Raw genomic sequence first — 13,554 nt, 5'->3', positions numbered from 1 at the left:
GTACATCAGCACAAATATTAGGGCACCACGGCAGACTCAAGTCTATATTTGAAACACTCTCCAAACGCTGACCTCTGGTTTGATCTCTGTGGCGGCACTGCGGCCAGCCGTGAGGCATCTGACAAGGTGAGCCATGATTTCCTAGCACTTGGGGTCACCATAGGGGCCACCCTGGGTCCTAGAGGCTTTGAAGGGATCGCAAAGTTCACAGGGGCCACAGAGGTTACAGAGTGAAATCTGCGACTCGCTAGGTCGTCCTGCACAAGGTCTGGTTCAGGGCGATCCGCATCAGAGTCAGTGTCACTCTGGTAACTGTTTGCCCATTGGAGGAAGGCAGAAGCAGGAGGGAGGTTGTGACATAAGCCCCTCCCACTTTCACTACAGCCAAAAGATGGTGGACAGACTAAGAAAACCACCTCCAATTGCACACAATATATTTTCTATAACCAACATAATTAACGGTCAACAAAAAAAATTGAAGCCTTTTATATGGACAATATTAATAATCTACATTTCTTTTAGATTACAACAGCAAACCGGCATGATCTCAAAACTCAAGCAGGACATATACATGTATAATGGAATAAAATTCAAGATCTTGTAATAAAAAAAAAGTACGTTTTAATTGTGGCATTCAAGGAAATGTTGACCTAAGTGATCAGCTGAACTAGGGCTGGACAATATACTGTAAATAAATAAATAAAAAAAATCTTAATAAAATAGAATGAAATAAAATAAAAATATAATAAACTCTTTTAATGATATTAAATATTTGCAAATACAAATAATGTCAATTAAATGTTTAATGCCAAAAAATAATTAATTGGCATAATTAAAAAAAAAATAAAGGTAAATCAATGTTATTGTAGTTTATATTTTATCTGTATATTCTATTTTTCTTAACATTACACATTTTTTATACGGAAACATTTTACACTGAAAAACATTTACCTACATAAAATGCCATGTTAAGACTTCTGTGAGCATGAAAACAAATTACAAAAACAATATTTAAGATTATTTACAAAATATACAAGACATTTAAGATTCTTTACGGCCTTTCTGGAGATTTTAAAAAGTTAATTTAAATAATCTTAAACTTAAAAATGAAAATTCTGTCATTAATAACTCACCCTCATGTCATTCCACACCCGTAAAAACTTCTGTCATCATCGGAACACAAATTTTGATACTTTTGATGAAATACGAGAACTTTCTGACCCTGCATAGCAACGCAACTGACACATTCAAGGTAGTAAGGACATCGTTAAAATACATCAGTATTTGACATCAGTGGTTCAACCTCAATTTAATGAAGCATCGAGAATACTTTGTGTGCAAAGAGAACAAAAATAATGACTTTACTCGAATTTCTCTTCCGTCTCAGTCTCTGGTGCGCATTCACGACAGCCCCACGATGCATGCGTGTGATGCTGCCAACGCAGGATGTAGACCCCAGACACGCTGTGGCGTGTTTACAAGCAAGCAAAGAAATGCACACGCATGCGTCGTCATACTGCTGTGAACATGCGTTGAAATTGACACAAAAGAGAAGAGATTGTTGAATAAAGTCGTTATTTGTTTTCTTTACGCACAAATAGTATTCTCGCATCTTCATAAAATTACGGTTGAACCACTGATGTCACAGACTATTTTAACAATGTCCTTACCACCTTTCTGGGCCTTGAACATGTCAGTTGTGTTGCTGTCTATACAGGATCAGAAAGCTCTCAGATTTTATCAAAAATATCTTGATTTGTATTCAGATGAATGAAAAGTCTTATGGGTTTGGTACGACGTGAGGGTGAGAATTTTCATTTTTCACATCCTGCTGTTTATCGGTTATAAGCTTAGCAAAAGTTGTCATCCAACATTTGTATGCGGAGTCAGTTTCTGACGCGAAGGGAGCCAGAAAGGCAAGTATCATACCTAGTGAGGTTGCCTGCATAACTCCTGTCTCCCTGCTGGTATTCCTGTCTTTTCTTCCACAGGGCAGATGGGACATGCACTCTTTCCCTGATGGGGGCATCACTTTTACTGCCTTCTGACATCCTGAAGCAATGTTCCGCTTCTGCGTCACTACAGCAACCTGGGAGATCACAAGAGAGAAAAAGTCAAGTAGTCATTTGCAGTCAAGTGAGGGGTCAAGCACACCTCAGATATTTTTGTGCATACTCTGTGAAGAGGTCTAGAGCAGTTACGCGTTAAGTCTCTGTTGCTTGTTTTGTTGTTCTGTTTACTGGAATCATTTCTTAGAAAGTTATTTGAGAAATCAGGATATACTTGCAGACTACATGAGGCCACTCTCTTATTTTTATGTGTATATTTCATGTTTTAAACGGCACATTATTTTGCGTAGCCATTAACATTTTAGTATCATGACAACCATAGAGCACCCCAGTCTTCCATCCTTCAGCTGGCAGCAGCTCTATGCATTACCGAATGGGTGTGGAACAATCAGGAATGTCACACTTACGTGAATGAATGGGGTGAAGGGACAAGGTCTATGTAGCAAACTTTCATTACCAAGTGTTTGAGAGATGCAATATCGAAGTCACAAAGTAACCAAGACAATGTGATTTAAGCAGTATGGACCATTATGTCTTGAAGCAAATGTTTGGCAATTTTACTAAATTGAGGTCAAATTTTTTTTTTTTACATTTACATGCAACCTAATAATCACTTAATCGGATCGATGGCTTAATGGGACTGAAAAGCCTTCATTTAAACTACTTAAGTGATCCAAATCAGCTTCACTGGAATGAAATTTCAATCCGATTAAAATGGGTGGTGTAGATCTTAAATAATTTGCTAAATATGAAAATATTAGCCATTAGCTTACTGCAAAACTGTCATGATGAGCATGTTTATTTAGGTCATACAAACATTCACGTTTATGTACTTGATTTATTTACTTATTACGAAGTGCTCAGTAAAGAGGACACTGAATATTTGATAAAAAGCGATTTATATCAGTTAGTTCCAGTAACACTGCCACAATGGCTTTCTCTGTTACAGACTGACAGACTGCATTTGTACAAATTTTGTTCTAAATATTAACCATGTAAATTAATATTTGAATCAGATCACAAAGGTTAGGGTGTGTACACTAACACTTCCGTTCAAAAGTTGAGGGTTGGTAAGATTTCATGTTTTTAAGACGTCTCTTGCAAATGCAGTCCTAAGACTATTTATTTGATCAAAAATACAATAATGTTAATATTGTGAAATATTACAATTTAAAATGTCATTTATTCCTGTGATGGTAAGCATCATTACTGCAGTCTTCAGTGTGACATGATCCTTCAGAAATCATTCTAATATGCTGATTTGCAGTTAAAAAAAAAAAACATTTCTTGTTGTATTTTCAGTATTGTTTGATGAATTGACAATTAAACACTTTTTTTTTTAGAGATTTTTTGTTACAAATGTAAATGTCACGGTCACATTTAATCAATTTAATGCATCCATGCTGAATAAAATAATTACATTTCTAAAAAATAAAAATAAAACTTCCTGACTCAAATCTTTTGAAAGAGTGTATGTAAACAGTACTTTCAGAATCTGAAATGTGATTCAGTCGGATTGATAAAAATCGGTGTATGTTAAAACACCCATTGTCCACAGCAAAGTTCCCACTGTGATAACCAAATCAAATAGAGCACAAGTACAATAAAAAAAAGGATATTACACAATTACATACACACAAAAAAAACAACAACACCAGACACACACATCCAGTTTTACCTTCACTGCCGGCTCTGAGAGTGCAGTCTGAAGCCACGCTGAGTGTGCGAGACTCCACTGAGTCCAGGCTCTCGACTGAGTCCTCTCTCCAGTAGCCCGACTGCTTCAGACTGAACAGATCCTCCCTGTCAGAGAACCAGCCCTCCGCGTACCCACTGTCCCTCACACTCGACTTGGACTGCACAGACTCCTCCAGAGCCTGAACAAGGTGAATAAAGAGCCAAAACTTTAGAGAGGGTTGAAAAGTGAGTTTTAGCAAACAGACTTGAGCTCCAGTAGACTTTTACAGTGGTTTTTTTTTTTTCATTTTACTGACTGAAGAAATTACCTACATGCCGAGTAATGTGTCGGTCAAGTCTTTGATAATTACTAGGCGGGGACTGACAACTTAAAATTAATGGGGAGTTCTGGACCTGCATGACGCCCTTTGATTCACAGTCCAAATCACACAAGACTCAACTGTAACATCTCTCTAATTTAGTAATGTAATGATTCTGACTAGCGAGGGGCCAGATTGTCTTATGGATCTATTCCAATGCATAAACGCTTGATAAAAAAGACATTTTTAAAATTTGTGAAATGTTTTACAACTGAATGAGAAGATATTTTAAGCTGTAGACACATTAAACTGACACTGTCATTGTGTAACAAATCTCAGACTTAAGCCCTTGTTTATTGTGTTATTATTTAATAATAATAACAATAATAGTAGTAGTAATAATAATAATATTGTTGTTAAAAAAACACTTACGTTATTGAACCATAAACACATCAACCTGGCATTTCATCATTTGCACAACAGAATCTCACATCTTTGTTTTATAAACACTTCATATAACAATTTTAAAATAGATGTAAAATGTATTTTAAGCTCTCAGACTTGTTCATCCTTGCATATTTTATATTTAATATAATAAAAATAATAAGTTATTACCATTATTATTGAATATTTAAATGATTTAAAAGTAAATTCATTACATTGAAATAAATAAAACTGACATTTCTAATTTAGCAACAGATAATTACATCCTTGTTTATTTTATACAATAATTTCATCAATTAAAATGGAAAAAAAATAAAAACAATAAAAGTTTCATTGTAGTAAAAGGTATTTTAGGCTATAAACACATAAAACTAACATGAATTGATCTTGTGCACCAGCTCTCAAACTTGCATTGCACTTCCTTGAATAAAAAGTAAGAGAAGAGGGGTAGAAAAAAAAAAAAAAAACACCACATCAAAAGTAGATACCTTAGATAATGCTGTGCCCAGCAAACCTTCAAAGGCTTTTAGATTCAGCTGTGGTCCAGTGTAAAACGGATCAGACTGGGCCTTCCTCCCCAACCAGTATATAGTTATCAAAACCTGTATGTAATAACAGAATGATAGAGAAAAAAAAATGAGGACACAATATAATTGAAAACAAAGAGGAAGATAAACTTGAATCTAATTAACATGTAGATAATTTATCCATTTATTTAAATCAGAATTTTCACTTTCAAAAGATTTAATATGAAATGACACAAAAGCAAAGCCTCTGAGAATGCAGTGTTGTGCGTGATTGTGTGTGGCATGAATGGCTTCTGTGTCCCAGTTGCATTCCTGTTCTCATCTAAAAAACTGACCATTTACACACACACGGTGCCAACAGGACAGGAATGTGGCACATGTACAAGACAATGAAGACAACAGGGCTTTGTGGTGCCTGTTGGATCTCTAAGATTAATTATTCTAATTTTAATTATTCTAATGAGGAATCAAATATTTGCAAAACAATACAATTACCAATGAAACAAAGATGTATGGCAGACGGTACCTGCAGATGCTGTGCAGTTCAAATTCCTTTTACATTTTCAAAACTTTTATTAGAATGAATCATTAGTCATCATCAGTACCACTTATCTTTTTCCCCCTAATATTACTCACTGGGAAACAATCATGAGTGCACTAGAGAACAATCGGAGACAATCGTGAGCATGTAAGAGAGCTATTTGAGAACCATATGGAGGTGTAACAAACACTTTTCTAAATTAAACAATTGTTCATATTTCAAAACAATGGTCTTCAATGGAGTCATTAACCCATATATAATGCATGCAAAGCAGTGCTGTAAGTGGCTTTAAATGACATCGCAATAACACCTTCAGCAGAAGACTGCGACGAGATAAAATTACAAATCAACTTGTTTGGTATGCAAACTAAAGAGTCAAAGGCTAAATTGAGTTCACATTAAAGACAAGCTATACATATACTAACTCAATGCACCGTTTAGTTCAGAAGTTATTGGTTTGCGATTAAGAACAAGCTTTTAATAGCAAAAACACTTACGTTTTTCAGTCTCCTGCTTGTCTCTTCACGTCTAAGCAGAAGGAGAGAAGGAGGTTAAATGTGATGAACATTCATTGTCACACACACAGACCAGTTCCAGCTCACACTAACAGTACCAGCAACTAAATCCACCCCATACCCTCCAATAAAATTAAGTCATTTCTATAAATGGACTTCAACGACATGCCACATAAGCTTCACAGTAAATCAATGTGTACACTGACTTTTATTCACAACAAGCATTGTTAAATTAGCACTGCAAGCTTTGTATACAAAGACAATCAGCAAGTGCTCAAAAAGAAACTCTAAACTATCTGACAGAGGAACATACTTGCTCCCTCAGCGTGAGCCATCTGTTTGTCTCCTGAACTAGCAAATATGGTTTTACAAAGGAATTCAGCTATTTAAACACCAGATGCTAAGTGTCATGTTATCGCAAAAATAAGTCAGACAGGCTATAAGAAAAGAGAACTTGAGCTGTGGTTCTGAGGTTAAGTGAAAGTGTGTATGCCATTTCGTTGAGCCCTAAACCAACATGACTGCAAGAAAATATGCAAGTTAAAAATAGCAGTCAGATCCACTATAGCTTCACCATAGCATTTGGTTTGAAGGGACAGTCATACGGAGCTAAATTTAGAGGTCACTGTGCCCCCCCCCCCCTCCACCCTCTTGTGCCCCTCGTCCCTCTACAAGGCCAATGACAGGGACATCAAGCTCTCAGCAGGATGCACAACATGATTTATTGTTCAGGGTTGAGTCAGAACCTAGACAATGAGGCTGTGTGATGAAACTCACAGAGCAAGAGTTGAGACTGAAATCAGTTATTGGAAATACTTCATGGAAATTCCATATGGTTTTGAAAATACCTTTTTTTGTACAGACAGGGATAACAGAGCAGTGGTTCTCGAACAGGGGGTTGAGGCCCACAACAAACCTTTAAAGGGGCCATTAGATGACTTAATAGAATTTAAAGTAAAAAATTATAATTAATATATTAAAATAATCTAACAAACCATTTTTCTTCCATATTGGGGGGCCTTAAAATATTGAATAACAGGGGGCCTTTAGTCAAAATGGTTGAAAACCACTGTAGTAGAGAGAGGACAAGAAACAAGATAGAAGGAACGGAAACTGAACATTGCACAAGCCAAACTCAAACACAATGTCCACGTGAGCACCATAACTCAACTTCTAACTACTATGCCAAATTTCATACAACTAATGCATGTATTAAAGGGAAAGTTCACCCAAAAATGAAAATTGTGTCATCATTTACTCATCCTCATGTGGTTCCAAACCGGTATGAGCTTCTTTCTTGTGTTGTACATAAAAAGGACATATTTTGAAGAACGCTGGTAATCAACTCGATTGGCTTTAAGAGTATTTTTCCCTGGAAGTCAATGGGGACCAACAACTGTTTGGTTCTTCAAAATATCTTATTTTGTGTTTAACATAAGAAAGAAACGTATACAGGTTTGAAACCACATGAGGGCGAGTAATTGACAATTTTCATTTTTGGATTGAACTATCCCTTTAAACAATATATTTCTTCTAAATATCTACACAATGTTATTCCAAAAAGAAAATGTTTGTCTTTGTAATCTTTTCAATTTGCCCTGCTTCTAAAACAACTTGGATTTTAGGAAGACATCAACCAAGCCCTCTTAGTTTTAAACCCCTCTTCTCCAATCACATGTGATATAGATACAACCTTTACAATTCCATCGAAAGTAAACTGAACCATGAATGCCATTTCAAGTTGACAAATGTTTAATCCCAAGAGTGGTTTATGCTCAGAAAACATCTCGGGCCCTGATCTTAATAATGACAGACCATGAGTCAATGTGTCATGTCTGACTGCTCTGCCATTTAAATGCCATCAGATTCGATTCAAAATACATTTTCATAAGGCAACCTGACTAAAACATAGGTCTGGATTGGTCAGGTATCATTGTTTGAGTTTAACGATGGACAGATAATGTGTGACAGGACCCATCCAGCCTTTCATTTGGTATGGAAATGTAAATCAAACTGCAAACACTATTCAAATTAACCTTCAGTCACAAAGAACGCTTGCTTCTTTCTTTATACTCACACAAATAGCTAAAGCAGTAATAAAAGTTAATACATATAGATAGGCTTGCATCAGATGTTTAAGGCTTATTGAATTACACAAATATAATGCAAAAGAGACATTTAGAAGGCATGGGCAACAAATCCAACTTTGACAGTTTATTACAGAGCTTTCAACCATTTACGGTGTTGCAATGTGACAAAGGGAAAAAAACAGCAATAAGAATTTCTGCTTTCACTTCTCTCTGCTCACCTGACAGTCACACGAGTGGACACATCTTGCAGATCTCCAGGATGGAAGAGCTGTGCTTCATTAAGCCCTAGCTTCTCACAAGCTTTGAGAAACACATTCACGTTGTCCTGAAGAGAAACCAGCATTGACTACTGCAGCTATTGTTAATGAAAATGTTAGATGTCATCCACAATTCTTAAGCATGCAGTGAAGTAATAGTTGAGAGTACTAGGCAGAGAAGCTTGGATGACGAAGCTCCATATAGAACAGACCAGCATAAAAGACAGACTAGTTAACCAGAAAAAGGGGTGGGAACTGAAGGAGACAGTTGTCAGGTGCTGTCAGCACTGGAAATCCTCTGGAAATCGTGGGAAAATAGCTCGTGGGAAAATAGCTTGGCATTTGTGCAATGTTTATACCTGAATCATTTAATGATAAAATAATTGTTTCATTGAAGCTGGTTAACTAAATCTAAATAAATCTGCATTTATAATACACTCACCAGGCCTGCAATGGGAGTGGAGAGCCTGTTCACTCGTTTAATGATCCCCGGCTTCAATGTGTTGATCAGACTGAAAAGAGATGAAATATACTTTAAGTAAACCTAAAAAAATATCTGCAAATCATACAGTGCCATGCTTAAAGAAATAAAAGAATAATTAAAAAATTAACTTACTCGCACAGAAGGACCCCGTCCTCTAAGGCCACTCGAAAGCTTTTACTTCCAAAATGCTTTTTTGTCACTTCCTGTTACAGAAAGAGCCCAAACAGATCACATGCAGAAATTAGAACTAACAATATATAAAAAGTTTTCTACTTTTAATAAAAGCTGGGGGTTTCTTTTGTTTTTTTACTTTTATTCATAAAGTATCTTAAAGTATCAAAATTTGCAAAAAAATAAACTAAGCAGCCAAACTGTTTTCAACATTAATAATAAATCAGCATACCAGAGTGATTTCAAGGATCACGTGATACTAAAGACTGTAATAATGTCTGATGAAAATTCAGCTTTGCATCACAGGAATAAATTATATTTTAAAACATTAAAATACAAAACTGTTATTTTAAAGTGTAATAATGCATCACAATATTACCGTTTTTGCTGTATTTTTGATCAAATAAATGCAGCCTTGCTGAACAAAAGGCTTCTATCAAAAACATTGAAAAAATAGACCCCAAACTTAGTGCATATTTATATGACATCTTATATAAATTAAGCAGTGTATATGTGTATAATAAATATATATATATATATATATATATATATATATATATATATATATATATATATATATATATATATATATATATATATATATATATATATATATATATATATATATATATAAATAATAAAACGTATAAAAGAAAATCCTGTCAACAACACATACAGATTACCGAGTAAGAATCCATTTCATTGAGTGAAGGCAAAGACTATAGAAATACAAAGACGGTTCACTCCTATACTTATGAATGGGAGAAACTACAACGCGCAATATGGCGGGATAGTCCCATCTTCTAAATGAAAGAGCCAATCGTGACTGATAAAGAGCAAATGATTGGTAAAGTCATTGTGTCACTACAGCGGCCGTTAGAAGCTCCGGTTCCCATAGAAATCTGAAGCTGACCAACCAATGTGCATGCACTGTCATATTAAGCGCGTTGGAGCTACACATGCGCATTGGCTGGTCTTAGCCTGAAAAAATTGCTTTTTAAATGCTATTCGAGCATAAGAAACAGCATTCATGGTGCCGTTCATTTCAGATTTTGTTGCTGAATTGAAATATGTAATTTAATCGCGAGTTCAGTCAGCAGTTTTTAAGATTTCAGGATTCCCCCATTCATTTAGATAGGACTTGGTCTTGTTTGAGCTGCCCGGAGGTGTTGCAAATATAGCGGCCGAGTGAACGGACTTTCCTTGAAAGGGACTTTGGTGAAGGTCCGCAGACAGGAAACCACAGGCCCTCTCAAAAACATGGCATGCAACTTTCCACTCCAACCAGATACATTTCAGAGCACATTCTGATCTTCAGTCATCATATGCAATAGCACACCACATAATTGCTTTTACTGCCATTGAGCAAGCAAAACAAACTGTGAGCAAAATCAACAAGTGCCCTATAATTTGCAAAAAAAGATGGCACAATCACAAAATAGGCAGCTCTCTAACCAAAACCACACTTTCTCTCTTTTCATACTGAATCTGTTCCAGTCAAATGATCATCCATCATGTCATCCTAGCCACACATTATAATTATACACATTCAGACAGGACCTCAGAGCCTCCCTTCACTATGCCACACATTAAAACATGTTTGGAGAATGAGACGACCCAGCAAGAAGCACCTGACCGTACCAGTCATGTGATGGAATGGGCATGTGGCAAACAACTCAGGGGTCCTTTGTGTTCAGATTGAGATGCACTGAAGCATCCATGCCTGATGCCTGTCCAATTCTGCATCTTGATCATCAGCTTGTTTGGGCACATGAAATGTAATCCATCAGTGGCTGCTTGTGTACAGTCTACATCAAAAGAGACCTGACAGAGCCAAGGCAGAATCTAAAAGATCTAACAGCAGCTCACAATTCCATCATTTTATACCAGTTTCTACATTTACAAATATATGAAGAGTTCATTTGCAAAAAACAGATATATAACTCAATTTTCAAAATCAAGTTTTTCATTGTACATTCCAGTTCATCTCAATCAAACTGCAGTTGGGTTATTTTGATTAGGTTAAAAACTTAAAAATACAGCTAACTAACAATAAAACAAAAACATAACAATAAAAAATAAAATAAAAACGGATTTATCTGTTTTGCAAATGAACTGTTCATTTATTAAAAAAAAAAAAAAAGCATAGAGAAGCAGCGTGTCTTTCATAGTGCTGCATGTTTGAATCACATGCAACCAAAAAGCACTGCTATTTTAGGTGGCATAGGACTGACAGGTCACAGGAAATGGTGATTAGATCTTAGAGGCGAGACTTCAATTCAGGTTGTTGTTTTTTTTTTACAATCAAATATTCAACATGCAAAGCTAAACACTAAAAATACATTTTGAACTTTCTATTCATCAAAGAATTCATCTAATACTTCACTGTACCGTATTACAGACACAGTACTTTATAATAAAGGCATTACGTCTTATACCGTGCTGCTAACTCCTGGATGACATGTAATAAAAGCCACTCCGATGAAAGCAAACAAACCATTACATCATATTCAAAATAATCAATAGGTTAATAAAGGTGGTATCTAGGATTCTATGGAGCTGATGGTACTTGGGAACTTTGCAAATGGTTTAAAGCTGATAAAGAAATACAACCACACATGCTACAGTTTATCAAAGGCTGGTTTAAAAACACAAGCATTCAAGACAGGAGGGAACATCATGATGAATGTTATCGTGTCTAGTTTTCATTTAATTGGTCCGCCTAAAATAACTTTCAGGAAATAAAGCACTTCCTGAGAGCTCACACATATCAAGATATGTTTTCTTTGCATTTTGAAAAGTGCATGTAATACTAAAGCTGGGCTAAGACTTCAATAATATATCTGTCTGGTTGTTTTAAAAACTGACTAATGTAATTGCCTTGCATATTTAAAACATTAGATTCTCTGAGCGCCCAGCAGCCAGCATGAGGAAATACTTGATAATGATGTCATTACCTCAAGCCATCTCTGCGCCTCCTGGAACGCCAGCTCACAGCTGACTGCAGACTGCTGACGCCACTCCATCACCTGTGTTTATTCCACAATGAAAAATAGCGTGAACAACAAATTACATTCAAGGACAAGGACACAAAAATGACTATACATTTAAATAAATATTTATATTAAATGTATATAAATATTTATATATTAATGTTATATAAATAATAATAAAGTAGACTGAGCATTTACGGCTTTTTCTAGTTATTTCTGTTTATCATAACTGCAGTAGTTTCCTAACAGTTGCAACATTTAAAGTTATTTAAAAAAAAAAAAAAATAATAATAATAGTAAGCTAATACAAAATACTCATTGTAGAACCATGATGCTTTTATCAATAATAATAATAATAATAATAATAGCTGCCACTGAGCATTGATTTGAAGTTTCACTGTCAGATAAAGCTGCAACTTAATATAACTGTAAACATGTAAAACAGTAAAAGACAAAAAGTACATGTGTATCACAGACAATCAATTTTAGTAAAACTGACAAAATGTGTAGAATAATCACAGCTGAAATCACACTTAGCAGTTCTGCCATTATATACAGGTATTTGCTACATTAACAAAACACGTCAAAAACATAGATAATAAGCAAAAAATAGATATTATGACTTGTCTTAGTATTGTCACCCCTTTAGTTTAGAACAGGCAAACTATTATAGGTGTCATTTTTAGATAAGATGTAGTTTTTGGATGGATTTTTCTTTTGGCAAAGCAATATCTTTTTTGAATGATTTTTAGCATCTAATCTAATCTAAAAAATCATTTGGGATTTTGGTGACACCAAAGAAAAGAGGCGTTCCCTGGAGTGACTCTGAACGGGTTAAAAATCAACTTCCATCACCTCCATGTTTGCAACCCCAAAACATGATTGATGTGATTCATTACACGGCGCACATGTGGCACCCTACAAGCATCTCAAGTGGAATGACTCAAAACTTACCTGCTAGCCCCCGTTTCAAATACGTTTATTGATTTCCTGTAACTACTCAGAAAATTTCACTTCTCAGATGTCTCGACTCGAAAGCGCAAGGTGCTTCCCGCTACCGATGCGCGTGCCTCCAACACAACTCTGTTAACCTGTTGCAAACATGCTCCTCAAATTCACACCTTGAAGTCCCTGCACGCGACTGGATCGTGCAGCTCTCCTCCACCGAACCTGCTTGTTTTGAGCAAGAACAGAAAAGCCCCGTTCGGTGATGAGCGTCCAGAACAGTTTGCGTGTTTGCAGAGCAAGTGCATATGCAGTGAATTGATGAGTTTAAATATATGCCACACCCCCTGCTGCTATAAAGACTGATGACCTGCTATGGCATTTGACCAGCAGATGGCGACAAAGATTCACTTCAACGACGTTGTCGTCGTGTTGCTCAACGCCGTAGAAAAAGGCAAGGGCCCAAACATTTTCATCTTAGCACTTCAGTTGTAACTAAGGTTAACATGAAAAATAACCCT

At 35.9% G+C, this 13,554-nt stretch overlaps 1 protein-coding gene across 2 annotated transcripts in view; it reads right to left on the bottom strand.

Annotated features, from left to right (window-relative positions):
• The window catches only part of LOC306873589 (LIM domain only protein 7-like), a 39,822-nt gene extending 26,474 nt beyond the window's left edge, over positions 1-13,348 (bottom strand). For both annotated transcript variants that reach the window (XM_079423002.1, XM_079423001.1), the window contains exons 1-9: positions 13,043-13,348; positions 12,053-12,124; positions 9,057-9,127; positions 8,883-8,952; positions 8,402-8,508; positions 6,076-6,106; positions 4,999-5,112; positions 3,748-3,946; positions 1,930-2,089 (exon numbers count right to left, since the gene is read on the bottom strand). In XM_079423002.1, the coding sequence (XP_079279128.1) occupies positions 1,930-2,089; positions 3,748-3,946; positions 4,999-5,112; positions 6,076-6,106; positions 8,402-8,508; positions 8,883-8,952; positions 9,057-9,127; positions 12,053-12,121 (821 nt within the window). In that variant the 5' untranslated portion in view covers positions 12,122-12,124; positions 13,043-13,348. The remainder of the gene's footprint in view (positions 1-1,929; positions 2,090-3,747; positions 3,947-4,998; positions 5,113-6,075; positions 6,107-8,401; positions 8,509-8,882; positions 8,953-9,056; positions 9,128-12,052; positions 12,125-13,042) is intronic.
• Between the last annotated feature and the right edge of the window lie 206 nt (positions 13,349-13,554).

This window comes from Barbus barbus (assembly GCF_936440315.1).
Source record: "Barbus barbus genome assembly, chromosome: 8".
Taxonomy (NCBI): Eukaryota; Metazoa; Chordata; class Actinopteri; order Cypriniformes; family Cyprinidae; genus Barbus; species Barbus barbus.
The sequence above is the reverse complement of the archived record's forward strand: the minus strand, read 5'-3'. Positions and strand labels throughout refer to the sequence as shown.